We start from the raw sequence: 19,809 nt of genomic DNA, 5'->3' as shown, positions 1-19,809 counted from the left end.
ACCAACGGCTTTACATGCTCTCCGAGGCACAGGAGTGTACTCACTTCCAAATTCCAGACTGCGACTTTGAACCCAGGACTATATAGCCACTAGACCAATGAGGACCGGGTTCAATCAGGAGTATAACTGTATCTTTTATGAGTACAATAATAAGCTAAATGTTTAATTCATAAGATTTAGTTAACACGCTGTCAAGGACAGTTGTGTTAAATATATTTTACTTGCATACAGGCGCTAATAAATAATGTATTGTGCGTTTTCTTCACGGTCTATATTGTGTAATGAATTTTGTTATCCGCATTACACAGTTATTTACACTAAGTATGGAACTTGAGGCAGCGGTATCATAATAGGCGATACTTAGTTGAAGCAAGAACACATGAAAGATAAAAAATATCTTTTATTAGAATGGCTTATATGTATTAACTTTAATGTATAGAATAATAAAGCCTAATTTGAATGATTTATACTTAATAAATTAATAATTTTAAAATATATACTTAAGTAATAAGAATTTTGTATGTATATAATCTCCTGTCAATCAAACTAAAGACTTTCAAGGTACATAGCGAGAGAAATGCAAATTTATTACTGACTTCTAAGGTATTACGCGTACACCTGCTCTCAATTTAGCGTTTATTAGTCTTTAGTTGAGTCGAGAGCTCTACAGCGGTCATGGTTAGTGATTAAGATTAATCTGTAGTCGCATCTACCGTGCAGTTCCGTACAATCGCGACGGTTCGGCGGCGCATGATCGAAAACGGCCCAGTCCGTCAGTATCTCCGGAAACTCTGTAGCTAACAAACGTATTGTTTGCCCGTGTAACGAAAAATCAGTTATGACTGACTTCTTTGAATTCCCGCCAAGACCCTAAAACAAAACCCACTTCTAAAAATATTTCCTCATAACTTATCCAATGTTTTGAATACCGAAGTTGTTTGCGGGTTTCGTGCGTTTTTATTTTATCGCAGTTGTGAATAGAACCACCTGTAAGACATTTTCAACAGATATAACAAGGAGTTCAAAATGAGAGAGGATTCAGAAACGTCAGCGTTAAATGAAAGAATCGAGGAGTTCAGGAGCGATCCGGAAAAACTGCGACAAGCCTCTGAATTTGTTGATGAGCTTATTCAAGAAGCAAAAAAAGAGGCAGAAATAAAACAGAAAGAGAAAGACAAAAGCAAATTATTCGTAAGTATCAATGTATATTTAACCCGGTAAGGAAAACGATATGTGGGAATGATAGGGCGGTAAGTGTTCATGTAGGAATAGACTTGCTATAGAGTGCAATATAGCTTCTTCGATAGCAACGCTGTCATCCTAAATAGTCTTTAACACGATATCGAAACACTTGTTTTCTGCATGCTTATCACATTTTAAATAAATTCACTTAATCTTTCATATTTATAATGGGTCGTTGACAGCTAATCAATACTATCATCTCGAAAATGTTTTAAGATTTCTATAATAATAACTAAATAATCAATAATAGTTTTAACAGCACATACTCTCTCCTTATGTCCATTTACGCTTAAGGGTTTATTCTAGTATTAGCTGAACTTGTTTTCCGGTTTTACGATGGCTGTTTTTGTAGGACAAATAATGTTTTAGTTAAGCGGGAATGTATGATATTCGCGAGATTAGTTGGTAATCGGCTTACGTTTATCTGATAAAATGAAATATATGTGGCAGATAGATGTTTGATCGATACTTCCGACCTTTAAGAACTATTTTGGCAGGTTCAGGTTAACGACGTTATGATTTTATAGACGATAGCTGATAGCAAGTCTTCTCGCTTTCAATAATTTTATGCTTTTCTTTTTTTTATTGAAATTCTAGAATTTGGTTCGTTTGTTAAAACTTTAAATGTTTAATAGTATACTAGCGCTTTACCCGCGGCTTCGCTCCCGTCCTAATTCAGAGTTGCGAAAACACCAGTGTTTATAACTCTTTCTTAAAAATTTAAAGATTTTTATACAAATTTTCATCCCCTTTGTCACTTTATCAACTTAGGGGTAAAATTTTCAAAAATCCTTCATTAGTGCTAACCTACTCTATAAAAGGAACGTGTATGCTAATGTTTTATGGTGCTGGCTCCATTAGTTTGGGCTGTGCGGTTATATGTCAGTCAGGCAGTTATTTATTTATATACATTATTATAATATTTTTATTGAACGATAAGAGCAACACACACATAAACACTGATAAGTAAAACAACACATCAGTAAGTAATGTTAAGATGCATGTGTATGCTTTGGTTAAGATTTAAAAAAGAATTAAAAATTAGAATAAACAAAATAACGCTTATGATATTATGATATCGGATGCTTTTGAGTATATTTATTTACATATCAGCGGTGTAGTTTTTTGTAACGTACGGGAATCGTTTATTGATTCCATTAGAGCGACCTGCGCTAATCGATTTACGATGACACTAAAGTTTATACTCTGCCGTAATAAATGTCTTTTATTAAAATTATGAAAATGTTAGTCAATAAAATGTATTCATAAATCACATCGTTATAAGCAAAATAATAAAATATAAGTTCGTAATCATATATTATTTCAATAAAAAATGCTCTTATTCAATCACGACTTTATGCTACATGATGCGTCTTATTTACAGAGTCAAGTCAGACACTATCAAAGACGATAAGATAATTCCTAAATTCAACATTTTCAGCTTCATCATCATCAGCGGAATTTTGACATCAATTTTAATTTCACTTAGATATTTCACAACATATACTTAGTATAAATAATTAAAATATACTTACCAATATTTGATTTAAATCAGGCCAACATCAATTTTATTTCTAACGAAACAAACAACATTAATTAAGCTTATACGTCTAAGCAAGGCAAACTTCTAAAAAGTTTATAAAACACTGTCCCTGCAACCAGTATATTTTTAGATGCAGAAATATATAATTTCGGTGATAGGTAAGCCGATACGTCGATTAATCACTCATTCGAACTCGCCGTAATCCTCTCGATAAGCCAAAATTATCCCCGAATCTCTATTGAACGAGAAATCTACCAAATCCCTCCCTCTTGCCATTGATGGCAGTTTATGAATATGAGGTATATGTCGCATTTAAATTTGATCTATTACAATATATTTTTTAGATAATTTTGGTTTAATATTTTAAGTTAAAAATTGTTTGTTTTAAAATATGAATTGAAATGTTTTTACTTAAATTGAATTTTCATTATTTAAATTTGAACTAAAACAAAATAATGGTAGGAAATATAGCAACACCAATTGATACTAATGAGGTAAAATGGTATTAAATAATTTATATGTTAATTCTATATTTTAAATAAGCAAAGTTTTTATCAATATGCCATACGTTCTTAAAGAAGAAATTACATTGCATTACATTCGTTTTCTGTACTATTTGTAAGTTCTCGAATTTTGATAAATTAGTTTTATTTTTATTCAATAACAGAAATTGAGTTAATACATAGGTGATTATATAATCGAAACTAAGTAATAAATTATACGCAGCAATCAAATTTCAGTACACTTAGATTAAAGATTTTAAACTGTAATGCCTTGTATGTAATACAAATATGACATATTTTAATATAATGACTTTATTATAAGGTTAAATGTTAATCATATCTAGATGATTGATAAACTTTCTATGAAAGGTTCAAAGTAATTAACTATTAAGCTAAAGTTCAATGATAAACAGATATATGGCTTTATTCTCAACTAAATAAAAATGTATGTATGTTTGTTCCTATACGTTACAAATCTATTCGTCCGTGATTGTAATGAAACTTTGGTGAGGTATTTTGCGTTAATCTACGAACGCACTGGCCAAAAAATGGCTTTTTCTTTGCATGTTTGTTCTTCAATATAAACGTATTATGTACCCTAGCGAGGCCGGTACTGGTTACTCGTATAATATAATTTTGAGTAGGTTATTATCAACTAAGAAAAATATTTTACTCACCTATGTTATGAATGTTGCTATACTTAAAAACAGATTTGTCTTGGTTTTCGACTATTGCTCATATAATACAAAAAAAAAATTATGATAATCGACGATTTACTTAATTGTAACTGTATAAAATTCGTATTCAAATCTCTAGTCTTGGACGTTACTTAGAGTTTCTTGTTTTTGTTGCCAATCCACTCGCGCAGAGGTAGGTACCACTTATATCAATTTGTAATGTCATTACTGCTTTTCAAAATATTTTGGTGCATCTATTTAATTCCCTTTATACATTTATACTAACTTTTTATATAAATAGCTTAAATCTTGTGAATTTACCTACTATGTATTAACTATATCATCAAGATAGAAACTAGTAACCGTAACAGCCTGTGAATGTCCCACTAAAGCTGGGCTAAAGGCCTCCTCTCCCTTTTTGAGGAGAAGGTTTGGAGCTTATTCCACCACGCTGCTCCAATGCGGGTTGGTGGAATACACATACACATATATGCAGGTTTCCTCACGATGCTTTCCTTCACCGTAAAGCACTAAATGAATTGTAATCACAAATTGAGAACATGAAAATTCAGTAGTGCTTGCCCGGGCTTGAACCCACGATGGTTAAGATTCACGCGTTCTTACCGCTGGGCCATCTCGGCGAAACTAGTATTTTGAATTAATACACAAATATTTACTTAAAAATGTTTTGTTCTCTTTTCGAACAGATTTAACAAAACATTTTTATATAGTGCTCCAGTGCACTATTGTTAAAAGTCAATACTTGGATTTTTATTCCAAGTCTTTGTTGTGAAATATTTACAACACAGATAAACCAATTTAAAAATCCTTAAAACAACATTTGACCCAATTCAATTCTTCGTTCTCAAGTGCCTACTTCCTTTCTTTTTGAGCTTACCAATATTTGATTTAAACCAGGTCAACATCTTTTTTAATTCTAACGTAACAAACAATATTAATTAAGCTTATACGTCTAAATAAGACAAAATTCAATTAGAATACCGCTTATATTTACTTGTTCGCTTATATTAGTAGGTTCCTTTTAATTAATTACTTTATTAAGGCTATACCTACGCTAAATAACTTATCAGTAGGTAAAGTTTTTTTTCAAACTACCCTTTGAATTTGTATGAATTATTAAGTAAGAGGTTCTGTTAAAATTCATGAAAGATAATCATGTTAACTCTGTTGTGTACACTTATACATTCATAAACTAATTTGACAGAACTATAAGACTTTATATCCTTTAAAATCACCTACTAGAAAAGAATTACAATATTTTTTTGTCCCATCAATTGAATTTGTAGATTGGGTGCAGTTGAATCGGTAAAAATATATTTCAAAGGTTGATTTCTAGTCGATTGATTTTAATGAATACAATTTTAATTATATTTTCTTCTAACCAGCGACTAACATACGATTCAATGAATATTATTTGGTTCAGATTGTTAAATATTCAAATAACGAAGGTGCCTTATATTTGACATTTATAACATTTTAGATAAACATTGTTAGTATAGGTACAATTTATAATATCATTATTATTAATGAATTTTCGTGCAAAGTTAAGCATTTTCACAAGCAAGGTCTTCATCGCAGCATCGTTTATTTCTGTAATTATGAATTGCCGGCTTCTGCGTTTAACGACAATATTTATTTCTTATCATGTAGACGCTAATTTTCATTTGCAATTTCTTTGTTACAGGAATCTCAAGATCCAGTTGCGGGTAAGTGAAATATACAATCAAAATCCTAGTTATATTTTAATTATACATTAATTGGAAAAATAGATCTTTAAAAAAAGTCTTATGTACTACAAGCTTAAAATTTACTGTACTAAGCATTTATTAAATACAAAAAAGTATACAATTATAATTACATAACACGTTGTGTTAAAACTTATTTTTAAATAATTAATGCGATAAAAATATGAATATCAACATTATAATAAATAATATATACATTATTTTAAGCATATATATTTTGATTATGATGTAACAATATATAATTGACCATGGAAATTGGAATTTGGTATATTTATTTAACAATAATATCATGTCGAATATTTTATTATATATTTATCAAATGAAGCATATATCCAACACGTTTGGTTTCTTTGTAATTTTTGCTTCATTGCGATTTTATTTCGAAATATTTCGTACGATTAAGTACTGTACTGTAATATTTTACTTGGAGGTAGGGCTTTGTGCAAGCCCGTTGGGATAGCTACCACCCACTCATTAGATATTTACTGTATACATCTTTTCTCCTATAGTGGCCATTGACCTTCGCGTCACGTAAATTCTTCTTTTAACTATATTATATATACCAATAGAACGCGGCCAAGACTATAACCGAAAACTAAAAACTCAAAATAACTATTTTTTTGTTCAAAAACAGAAAAACATAATTAAAGCTGAATCTATTTGCCACGCAGCAATTAACTTTATCGAAACATGTAATCAAAAAATACTAGCTACCGAAATAAAGCCGAAAATTTACCAGTGTGAAGTCCGCATGGGTAGTTAAAGGTTTCGTCTAACGCAAGCTTAATTGGAGGGGTAAATAGGAATATTAGTAATTCCTTAAAAATTGCTAGTAATCTTTTATAAAAATATATATTTTATGTATGTTTAAAATATCTATTTAATATATACATTCATCTTGTCAATGTAAGGAATGGGTAATATTACTTCCTGTGCCAATGTCTATGGGCGATGGTAACCACTTACAATCAGGTGGCTTATTCCTATTTATAAAAAAAATCTTGTCTGATATTCCTATCTACAAACTTTTTAATATTTATCATCTATTAAGTAGACAACTTACATATTTTTATACATTTTAATTGAATACATAGACATGGTGATGTTCAGACTAGGATAACCATGATCGTATTCCTCCTTGTCTAAAGGTCGGTTACTACTTTTATAATGTAACGTAATAATATTTACGTTACATTATAATAATTAAAATGTATAAAAATATGTAAGTTGTCTACTTAATAGATGATAAATATTAAAAAGTTTGTAGATAGGAATATCAGACAAGATTTTTTTTATAAATAGGAATAAGCCACCTGATTGTAAGTGGTTACCATCGCCCATAGACATTGGCACAGGAAGTAATATTACCCATTCCTTACATTGACAAGATGGATGTATATATATATATAAAATGTAATTGCATTTGATACCCACAATACATGCCACAATTAGATTTTTTTTAAATACAGGACCTTAAATCCTTTGAATGGCACCATACAGTGACGCCACATAGCATATAACAACCGGACAATGTAGACGCTTCTAACGATAGTTACTGATCATTTGTCGAATTATGACAAGTAGTTTAGAAGTTATGCACATACATACGTACCGGCTGAAATCATATACCTCCTTTTTGGCTTCTCCTTAATCGGCTAAAAATGGGTGCAAAGTTTCACATCAAATGGTTGAGCGGAACTCGTTTAAAATTTGGTTGCAAGATTTTACCCACATAATTACATTTTAACTCAACTGGAGTTAAATGAAAGCTTGTATCTTTACAATTACCGTGTCTTAGCAATTACCGAAGTAATTATGATAACTGACTGAAATAAGCCTACTCAGATTTCAAAGCAGACATGGTAGTTTCCACTAACAACCATTTTATCTATGTAGGTGTCTAATACCTATCTACTTATTCATTAAAGATGTTTCATCATGTATAAAGCGGACTTAAAATATCGATAACTACACAAGACCCATTTATTTTTGAGCCGAGAGCTGGTCCTGTTAAATAATATTACTAATTTTTATGTTAATTTCATATTTATAACACATCTCGAGCGCAGCGATGAAGGAAAAAAGTTTAATAAGCAACAAACCCGCAGTGAAGCAGTGTGATGAATTGTATTCCAAACCTTTCTCTTAAAAGGAGAGTGTTCACCGGTTGGACATTTCCAGGCTGTTGATCTTAGCGTCATTACTATATATATCAAATTGCCTGAAACAACAACATGACTGGAACAGAATAATGTATAAGCTGTTTAAAATAAACGACGACTTCCTTTTGTTATTCTAATATCCGTTTAACAAGGTCTTCTATTTTGTAAAATGACTTCAGCATTAGGAAAAAATAAAAAAGTCGATCTAGTGCGAATCAGATTCACGTAAAGAGTATCTGGTACTAATTTCAAGGAAAATATTATTAGAATACTATAATATTTACAAATATAAATTTATATAAATAGGTACAAATTCCAATAATTGTTAGAAAAGTTTAGTAATTTATTAGACAACAAAAATGTTACATAATCAAATATGAACAGTTTTTTTTTTAAATCTGATATGTTTATAATTTATTTTAAGAAAATGGGCTACCTTCACCATTCCTAATATCGTCAATACGCCATCAACCTTGTGTACTAAGGTGTTATATCATTTGTGTCTGTAGTTACACTATCTCACACACCCTTCAAACCGGAACGCAATACTAAGTATTGCTGTTTACCGGTAGAATATCTAATGAGTGGGTGGAACTTACCAAGACGGGCTTGCCACCGAGTAAAGTTTTACAAAATCAAAAAAGGGCTTTGCGCAAGGTACCACACTCTCATCACATATTATATTTAGTATTGTTCTATTTTGGTTTGAAGGGTGATACTAGTTCATAGTATACAAGCTCAAGAAAAATAATATCTTAATTCCCAAAGTCGGTGACGCATTGTTATTGAAAGAGATGGTTAATATTTCTTACAGTGCACGTGTCTATGGGCGATGACCGCTTATTAACAGTTGGGGTTGACTGGTAATTAGACCTACCTCTTTTAAAGAAAATAAAAATAATAATACAATACGTGTTGTAGACAATAACTTCCTAAAAATAAAAGTAGGAACTTCAAATAAATTTACTGATATTTATTAAAATGGCAATGAATTTGTGTTTTAATTGCTGCCATTACTTTTTGATCTGATTATTTAGTTTTTTTATTGCGTGTATCCTGAATTACTTAGTCAATCCGATGACTAAGCTACTAGCAGAAATAAAAATAATTAAAAACAGTTTTATGATATGTAAGGTAAGTAGGTAAAGTATGTGTTTTCTTATATTTGGAAATACCTTGGATTAGGTAAATAAAAACATTATAATGTTGGAAATTTGTTATGTAAAAGCTATTTCGTAGACGCATAGTGATGATTTCGTTTGTTAATGTACTAAATTTACATAATAAATAAAGACCTTCATTTGAATAAACTGGATAAAACGCTTAATATTCATATTTTATAACATAATTAAATAAGATTTTTGAAAAAAAAACACTTCAGAGTAATCTTAATAGTTTAAATAAGAATTGTACCTTATCATGTATAAATAAGGTTGCTATTTGCATGTTAGTTGGTAAAATTTAAATAAATTTACATTCCGTTGTAAAAATATGAACAATACCACAAATGGATAAGCAATCAATGTTATACAGCTCGTTAAGTTATTGTTTACTTGGCGGTAAGGCTTTGTGCGAACCTGCCTGGCCAACTCTCACATCGATTAGTCTGTTGTAGTGTTTCCAGCTTAAAGGGTGAAAGGGCTAGTGTAATTACTGGCACAAAGGAACATCGTAATCCCGTGGTTAGTGGCGCATTGAAAATGTGTGAAATGTATTATACTTCTTACAGTGCCATTGTTAATGGGCGACGGTGAGCTGTTATCATTAAGTAGTATTTGCTCGTCTCATCTCATATAATTACATTAAAATTTAATAATAATGTGTAAGCCGACTGTGCTGTTTAATTTATTAAATCAAGATCTCAATTTGATAAGTGATTAATAATTCATACACCTCCAATGTCGCTATGGTGCTGGTGCCAATTAACCATAGTAGTAGTCCATTTATTCTTCAAATTTCCTATATTATTAAAAAAAAAAATGTGAGCGTAATACCCATCTCCTGTTAATGTGAAAAGGATCTCCCATGCTGCTCCGCTGTGGCTTAATAGAAAATAGATGGACCAATATTTTAGCAGATTTGTGCAGGTTTCCATAAGATGGTTTTCTAAAATTATTTCTTTGGATTTGAATCCGGCAACCTTCTATTTCATTGTGTCCACTAACCATAAAACGACTTTACATTCTTATATGTAATTATATTAGATATAACGCAATAAAAATCAACTCCTTGCGAAAGTAATTCTTTATGACGAGAAATAAACGCAAAAGTATTCCTAGCAGTGTTTTCAATAAAGACGTAGGTTATTGTGCATGAGACTGCTTTCATTCGTTCTTTACTACACTGTACTACATGTATGTAGATAGAAACAACATTTAAAATAAATATGTTCTCAATACGATATACACAAACATAATACTTACGTTGGTGAAGATGTTATAATATTATACTCATATATATTTTCATTCTTAGTACAGCGTAGGCGTAGGCTTTTGAACTCTTTTTTATTCATAAATCTTATGAAAACATTTTTCTTCAGAATGAAACGAAGATGATTTAATTTGAATCTTAAAATGTTACGTTCAAATAATAAGATATATAACGAAAGATACACAAAATACTATTACCAAGAACGAGATTATTATGTTGACTTCAAATAATTTTTGCGTAAGCTTAATATAGATAATATTAATAATTCATATATAAACATAAAATATTTAATTTAGTCGAAAATGAGTTGATCAATTGAGTGCATAATATTTTTACACTAAATATATCCCTGAAATACACGGTTATTTTAAAAGGTCGCCTGTCTAGACTAAAGACGTCAATATTGAACAATGTTCATGAAACACATGTACATACCCATGACTGGAAAAGGTTTATTATGTAGCTAAACTGGGGAATAATGAAATTGATGACATGAAGTAAATAGTCTGACAATATATATTTTTTTTAATATAAAGTTCAGAACGCGTGGGTTATTGTAACAAAGTAAATCGGTTCACTAACCGGTCGAACGTTGCCCCACGCATCACACCCCCGCTTCATATGATTTGTTGAAAGATATTAAGGACATGGAGCAGCGGGCTGGAATAGGCTCTAAACCTTCTCCTCAAAAAAGGGAGAGGAGACAGGCTGTTACTGATTAAGGACATTCATCATTATGAAGCTTTTATGAAATGAAAGATGATTTTAAAAATTCAAATACAATAAAAGGTGTCTCAATGTTTTATATTGATGTCTAGTGTGTAATTTTCATATTTTCTTACAAATTTACAAATAATCTTGTATCTTTTATTCTTATCAACTTCTGAAATAAACAAATCTTAGAATTAAAATATAACCTAATAGTTGGTGCCGTAGTCAGGGGAAATAATGTTTGATGGAGATCTTGACGGTGTTTTTAAATTTTTCAGCTATTTAATTAATAAAAAGTCTGCACGTGACATCAAATTTGTTACATATTTTTAAACAAAAACAAAAAAATAATAATCATACCGGCTTACTAACTCGAAATGCTGCCTAGCCAACTTTTTTACAGATCATAAAAATAAAAATGAAGGTTCAGCATATAAACGATGAAATAAGGCGTTGATACGGTTCGCCTGGTATATTTCAGCATACATATAACGTTTGACGCCCTCCTAATCCGCCCTCAGAAGCTGTTTTCTGTAAAAAACATTTTAGCAAATGCCTACAAAGTATACGAAACATACGAGTGCCTGTCAAATTTAAACATGTCTGTTACGATACGTAAGTAGTTTAAAACACGTAGTATTTTAAAAATGTAAAAAAAACACTCTAGCACCTGAAAAGGACGCTTTTTGTCCGCACGTTATTTGATGTTCCGAATTCTTAACTTATTGTCTTTGTCTAGGAATTCTATGTCGATTTTCAAATCAATACAGTATTTAATCTAATTAGGAACGAACGGGATTTTTAAGCCGGGACCATTTCTTTAGGAATCATTATCAATTTAAAATAAAGAATCAGAATCAAAAATTTAAACGTATGAAATCTTATTTTTCTGTCAAAGAGTTTGAAAGAGAGAGAAAGAGAGAATGAGATAAAATTTATTCGATAAGTTACTTACGCCGTTTATATACGCCAAAAGAAACGCGGATAGAAATTTTAATTTGAAACAATGTTTAAATGTAATGAATATTATATAGATTTCTTATTAGTCTATGTAATCTTATCTTGAAATCTATTTATAATTCAAGACGAGCGCAAACAACTGATAAAGTTTTAAGATCTTAGTAAAAAAGCTAAGCTAAGCAAACAAAACGCACTCAAAATATAAAAATAGCAAAATTGTATTTTTTTAAATAAAGGTTTTAAAATCAAGTAGGTACTAGTAAACTGTCTGAAGTCGGTGCCAAGTCCAAAAAATTGAGATAATCTATTTATGTTTCACTTAGCAATATAAGCTTAATATATATTAATTCAATTTGTTAATGAAATCAAGTAATTCCAAATTATTATATAATTATTATGATAAGTATCATTTACAACACGCACCTTCAACTTTTTTTTTCTAACGCACATTTTTAAACATCGTGAGATATATCTGAACGTAAAAGACTTAAATTTTTATTTTGATGTAGGTAAATTAAGTTATTACGGGGTAACTAAAGTCACCTACTCCAGGATAATAAGGGGTAATAGCCGAATAATAGCAGCCGAAGTTATTAAAATTTCTCGTCACTGATTAATTACTATGAGCTTGAGATTATGAGATACATATATATTTGTCCTCGTAAACATTCGGCCCCATGTGGTGATGTGTCACATGTGATGAATTGTCGCTGGCGTGTGTTCGTGACAGGTTCTATCACATAATTATGTTATTTAGACCGATTAAAAAGGCATAAATTTAACATGTTTGATTCAAAAGGCTCGCATAATCCTAAATTAGAATGATGGAAAGATATCAGATATTTAAATTTAAATATTATGTACATCAAAAATTTTTAAGCCAATTCATAGGACGAAATTTTATGATGATAATAACGTTCTTCCAGTCAATTACAATCACGGCGGATGGATGAAACTGAGATTAGCCAACTGCGAAATGTAATACAGTGCATACGTGTGTGCATAAATATAGTTACACTCTTTAATATTTCAACATTACAGTTCGGTGGGCTGTCAATTGAGATCAACATCCGAGGACAGCAGTGTTGTATTAACAAAATGTGAACTGAAAGTTTCTATAAAGATTTACTCGAGAGAAAAGGCCAATAACTTTTAGTGCAATAAGATGTTCAAATTATGAAGTATAGCCACGGTGCCCAAAATGTGCAGATTAAAAATTAACTTATAATTTAAATTTGTGAAATATATTTTGTTGTTTACTAAATAAGAATAGAATGATACAATAGTTATTATTTATACCCAAAAGTTTAAATATTAAATATTAATACGAGGGGGATATAAAAGTAATGATATTTTTTTTATAAAATAGTCGGGCGGGAAGATGAACCACCTAATGGGAATCTTAACTTATTTCAAAAAACGCCTCAGACACATAATAAAATGAATCAACTGTTGAAAGTGAATATAGTGATTCAGATTTTTGACCAGTAGGTGTCACGTGAGCACTATCAATTAATCCACCACCAGAGACTATTAACTGTGTGCAAAGGGGACCACTTTCCATTAGTTTGCCAACTCCCTAAAATAAAGAAATAAGAATTCATTCTAAACAATTTAAAAAAGAAAATAGTTCTTTACATAGTCGTTAACATTACTTTTGGGTTACCCTACGTAAACTGTTCAAATATTAATGGTACATCGCATGTATGCGACGCAATAAAATTCCTGCTTAGTTATTACTCGGATTACCATATTAATAGTTTTTGTCGATGATAAATCGCTGTGAAGGCAATTTTAATGAAACGCTAGAGAAATAGACTTTGTTTTACATACAAATTTGATCCGTCTGGCTTGGTACCACTTTTTAAGTGGTTTGCTAGTTATTATTCCGCCAACTTCAGTGGGTAATTTGTTTTGTTGTATTCTAATTAAAATATTGTTTATTCTTCTTGCGGTGCGTATTAAGTAATCGATTTGTTCGTTTGCACAGCAGCGGTTAAAAATATAACAAAAGTTAAAATGAAGAGTATGACTTTTGTTTTGAAACATACTTTAAAGTTAAAGTGTAATGAAGAGTACAACTTGTATGATATATATATATAATAATATAAGTAGAGTAGTTATATATTATAGAATATTAAAATATACACTCAGTAACAGAATATTGAATTTCATGACAAAACTTGAGTTCTCAAAAAAACTTTTTAATACATATTGTTTATAGTGTTTGTGAAAATGTATAATAAATTTTGTGAAATACTCGAGTCCGTTAAATATGATAATTAAAATACAGAATAAAAGCAACATAAACAAAGATCAGAATTCGGGACATAACGAACAAGAGCTCTCAAGGCCATTTTCATGCATCAGAAAACCGTTAAAATTTTCAGTGTAAAAGTTCGCGCTCAGTAAAAGGGTACTCTTTCCACAGTCGGTCGATCACAAGTCTGGGCTTTTGTCTGGAGTTGGGGGATCGATATTACGCCCCCTTTATAATCCACAGACCCCTCAAATAGGGTTACCGCGACATATGAAAAACAATAAATATTTTTTTTTGAGTATAAATGTAATTGTCGTGTTGTAACTAGTCCCAGATTATTTACCTTATGAGTTTTGTTTCATTTTTATTAAAAAATCAAATGTGTGCAATTTGCAATGATCCGCTATATCCGACTTCAGTGTTAAGCAAAAAAAAAAATGCATTGAGCTTTCAAAATGCTGTTCAACGTTAAAATAACAAATTAAACGTGGCGAATGCTACCTAATTAAATATGAACACCAAGCGCCACCAACTTTTGCAACTAAATGTTAACATTTAGTTGCAAAAACTTAAGGGTGACTGACTTAGTCACCTTTCCAAAAATAAGATAACAATCCTAAGTATTGCTGTATGGTGGTAGAATATCTTTTGAGTGGGTGGTACCAATACAGGCTTACATAAAGCCTTACAAACAAGTCTCTAAATAAAAAAATCAAATTGCAGTTGCTTTAATAAGAATCCATGTTTTGTCTATTTATATACTCAAATAAAATAACCATATGTTCAGATAATGTTATTTATTCTTTTTTATATGGAGCAATGTGATTTAATAAACTCTAAAACCTACAAAAAAGATTTGATAATATGTTAATGGTATATATTTATTACTTGTGGTTATTCATTATCCTTAAAATATTAATATGTAATGGCAACCCTGACATCCACTTGCAATAAGACGAGTGAGGAAAGGGGCCTCGACGACGCCAACAGTTAGTAATGATGAAAATGCAGGTAGACACGAATGTTTCGCTTTGATTCTAACAAAAGCTATCTTTTGTATTATACTTGAAAGCCTAAGCTTTATGTTTATAATATGTACCTATATTTATTATAAGATACATGTTTACAATATATATATATATATATATATATATACATATATATATATATATATATATATATATATATATATATATATATATATATATATATATAACATAAAGTGTGTTCAATTAAATCATACAACAATGAAAGAATAATTAATTCTAAAAACGTTAAATCACCAAAACCTCGATTCAGAAATCAAGTAATGATTTTCTTAAAAAGGCCATACGTAATTATTTAATTGCTAACAAGCACCCACCTTCGCACCCCTAGTCCCCTTCGCACAGGCAAAACCGTAATTTTGCCTCTATCCATCCTTGTACTGAGTGCAGTACAAGGACGGATAAAGGGATTAAATTAAATTAAATGGAATAAGGGTGGAAAATTAGTAGACTCATTATTTAATGATTCTCTAACTTAACATGTCTCATTTACGCAGTGCGATTTAAAATGGCCTACTCATTTATTGCTTAAAATTAAAAAATATATTTTATACAATAAAAATTAAAAGAAAACCTTACATCAAAATGTAAAACATAATATTATTAATTATGTTTACTATTTACGCAAAGATTAGATACGAATTTGTATTATACTATTTATAGATTAGTATGAAAGCACAGAATTGTGATTGCACACTTCGTTGAGTTTTGTGATCTTCAAGCAAATTTTATATCAAAGGCTGTGTAGATCTATGACATTGAATAATAATATTAATAATATTTAATTTACTTTCTATTGTATAAAAATATAATCTAAAATAACATGATATAGGCTGTACAGAAATAGTAACTGTAAATAACGAAACAGATTTATAATTAATATTTTTTAACTTTAACATTGGAAAAGCAAAATGCCAATATGATAATAAATAATCGGGAGTATAAACAGAAATGGCCGACACGAACTTTATCACAGTTTTGTAAATCTTGTTTAAGTTTACGAGTAACTCGCTATTTTTATTATAAAATAGAAATAATACGTAATTAAAACAAAGTCAGTACTTCTGCATACAAGCCCACATGGTGCTAGTACATGCGTCATTGTTAAGATGACTTACTAACTGGACGTTCTAGTGATTCTGGTTCTTAGCTTGAAGCCTGGATTAAAAAACAGAGCGACGCAATTTGTAATACACGCATGTGATGTACCTGCGTGTATTATTAATTTCGAGAAACATTTAGAACCGTTTCTCCTGCTCTTATCTTCGTGTCGGTTTTCGTAATGCCTATGTAAGAGCGTAAATAGATAGAGATTTTGTGCACTATAATGACATTGCGCATTTGGCTCGTCATTGAAAGCGGCAACCGGAGCCATTTATGGACGTTATTATTATGATTATTTTTTAAATATAATGTTATGTATATATTGTTACAGGTAATTTAAAGAGGAGGTTGGGACGCGCTCGTGGTTTCGTGATTCGTATGTTCGACGCGCTATGCAACTGCACACAGACAGCAGCAGCCGCAGCTCGCACTACAGCTCGCAACAATCCATTTACAAAACGCTAAACATTTCTCAAACATATCTTTATATATGGAAGAATAATCACTTAAAATATCGGTCGATTCCGATATTGAAAATATACACAATATCCGAATTTATATGTAAATTTACTTAAACTAATATAATTTTACTATCGTTTAAAATTATTACGATTCTAAGTGAATTGAGATATATTTCAAACGCTTATTTAATAAATGCCGTTGAATGATTTTATTCTCAGTTTCATAGGCTTTGGCACTAAACAAATCTGATTATTGGAAAATAGTTAAGGATATTATCCTTAGCAAGTTAGTGCCTACTTGCCCGCAAGAAGGTACTTATATGACTTGTACATCAAGAGTAATGAGTTTACATAGCCATTAAGTAGATTTTCTTCTTACTTAAAGATTATTCCGGTTATTTAGGCTCAAATTAATGTTTCGACATATATCTTAGTATTATTATATAATAATAATTTTATCCGACTTAAGTTAAAATGTCATACCAAAGCTAGTTTTCTTAGGATGAAATGTCGAATACGTGTAAAAATAGTTTTGGTTACTGTAACTATTCGACCTTAGTTCTTGATGTTTTTCAAACTCTTTAAAGTAACAATTTCTTATTTAAAACCCACGTAGTGTTTTACCTATTAAAACCACAATTATAGTGTAATAAAAATACTCTACCGATTTGATGTCTATATGCATATTATTATTTATATATGTGTATATCAGAGTTTGAAACGTGCTTATATAATTAGAGTGAAAATAACTTCATATTGTGTCTTCCTTTCGTCTCCCTTGTTAGTGTTACCTACCTATCATTGATGTTAATGTGATCGGTGTAAAGACGCTTATAGAAGTAACTGTTTAACATATTTTGGCAATATATAGGTGTAATCATATTATAAGTAAGACAAAGTAGATCACTTTCAGAGCTAAGTCTCCTCTCAATACATCTAAGGAAGATATCCCTTATTGGGGTGTCCTTAGTACACTTTTATTTTATTTTATAGTAAAGTACTTATACTTACTGATTGCTTGATCATTTTGTTTACAATAAAGATATCTAAAACAACAACAGCTCTCAGAAGAGAACATTCGAAATTGAATTAATATGTATATACACCGCGATAGTCCGGGTCGTTATCAATAATTTTTACATACAAATGTAAATTATTGATAATCTTACGCAAATATATGCATTACAATTTCTGGATACTCTTCGTACCTACTATACAGATCTTTATCAAAGCTTTTAAAACTAAAATAATAACTATCCTATCATATACAACTGTCTCGACTGTAATATTTATACACAAAATGTTTGTCTAATGAATTTATAAGGTCGTAAGTACGACATCAACATGAAATTTTTGTGAAAAAAATGTACACTATTATTATTATGAAAACTTTAATTGAAATTTTCAAATGTATATAAATATATTTAGAGTGTAGACTATTAGACTTACAAATACAAAGAAATTCTACATTTACCGCTTACGAATGCACAAAAACGAAAATATTCTACAAGATAAGTATATTTAAATATTATTATTTTTTAATCATTTTTGTACATTATTTATAGATTTCTAATAATATTAGTTTGGATTATTTTTATATCGACGTAAATAAAACCCTTTTAGACAGCGTAACCTTCCTATTTTTAGACTAAGTTAAAATATACTACTTCTAAGATTATTTTTAAATTAAGATTGAGCTTTTAAAATTATAGGTGTCTTAAATTAATAAAATGTATCATTGTAGTGGAAAATTTATTTTTCAGTGTGAGAAATGTAATTAAAATATAGATCCGGTGTGTGTAAGAAATTACAGTTCTATTCACACATTTGTATACATACAAACGAGTAATCTTTTTTCACTTCTTTGAGGCAAGAGAGAATAAGGAACAAATCATAACAGTTAATAAGGCAGAGCTTCCATAAAGTAAGTGGACGACATCGGCATGTTCCGAGCTCTATTTCACATGCTCACTCATAAATAATAAAAAACCACACACATCGTTTAGATTTTTTATTGAGAATCCATATGTATACGAATTATACATCTATTTACGGTATTCGAATCAAATTATAATCTGACACGGAAATTAGATATTTAACTATTCTCTAGTAAAAGTATTTACGAGTAGACGTATCCGTATTCAGCCGTATCTGGATAATATATAATAAAACATTTATTATATATCGTTTAATAAATATTAGTATATTTTTCTTTAATAATTTGGAAAAAAACATTAAGGATAGGTACAAAAGCGTCAAACGCATGTACCAATGAGAAAAAAAATATATAATTCTACAAAATTTAATATCAGTACAATCTTTATTTGCTGCGTATATAAAATAAAATACTTCATTTATAATACATTTCTCGTTAATTATCACGTTACCACACGAATAAATGTGTGAATTGATCTGTATGTGTTTACGTAAGTCTTAAATAAATGTTCAATGTGATATCCTGCCTGTACCACTTCCTATGTGATCCGACTTCTTCTTATATTAAAATGATTTTATGAATACTTTTGTGTTTTATTGTTAATTTTAGAACTATAAATGAAATATAATTTATAAATACGGAAAATAATTTATATTTATTCTATTTTTTAATAGAGCTATATGTTGTAAAAAGTAGGTCACAGTATTAATAACACCGCGCAGTGACGTATTTACATAAGGGATGGTGAGATCGCCCAGGATGGCATATTCTAGATATTTTTTCATTATATTAGACTTGTCCTTTTAATAATTCTTGTCGGTCCTTAGTCCTTTTTAATTAATATAGGTATTTATAATAAATATAAAATATTTTTAAGAGTCATGCATAAGATTATTATTTTTTCTTTATACTCTATTTGAATTTATTATGTTTTATTATCGTACGATTTAGTTAATCTTAAAAACATGCTGAAACTGCGTTTAAACATGTGTGTTTACATATCTAGCA

At 29.9% G+C, this 19,809-nt stretch overlaps 1 protein-coding gene across 1 annotated transcript; it reads left to right on the top strand.

Annotated features, from left to right (window-relative positions):
• Window positions 1–702: 702 nt before the first annotated feature.
• Window positions 703–19,384, top strand: LOC126773447 (uncharacterized). The gene is made up of 3 exons (XM_050494404.1): window positions 703–1,191; window positions 5,671–5,692; window positions 16,736–19,384. Exons 1-3 carry the CDS (start codon window positions 1,027–1,029, stop codon window positions 16,867–16,869), a joined length of 321 nt encoding a protein of 106 aa, XP_050350361.1. The 5' UTR covers window positions 703–1,026; the 3' UTR covers window positions 16,870–19,384.
• The last annotated feature ends 425 nt before the right edge of the window (window positions 19,385–19,809 follow it).

This window comes from Nymphalis io, chromosome 14 (genome assembly GCF_905147045.1).
Source record: "Nymphalis io chromosome 14, ilAglIoxx1.1, whole genome shotgun sequence".
Taxonomy (NCBI): domain Eukaryota; kingdom Metazoa; phylum Arthropoda; class Insecta; order Lepidoptera; family Nymphalidae; genus Nymphalis; species Nymphalis io.
This window is presented reverse-complemented; position numbering and strand designations above follow the sequence as displayed.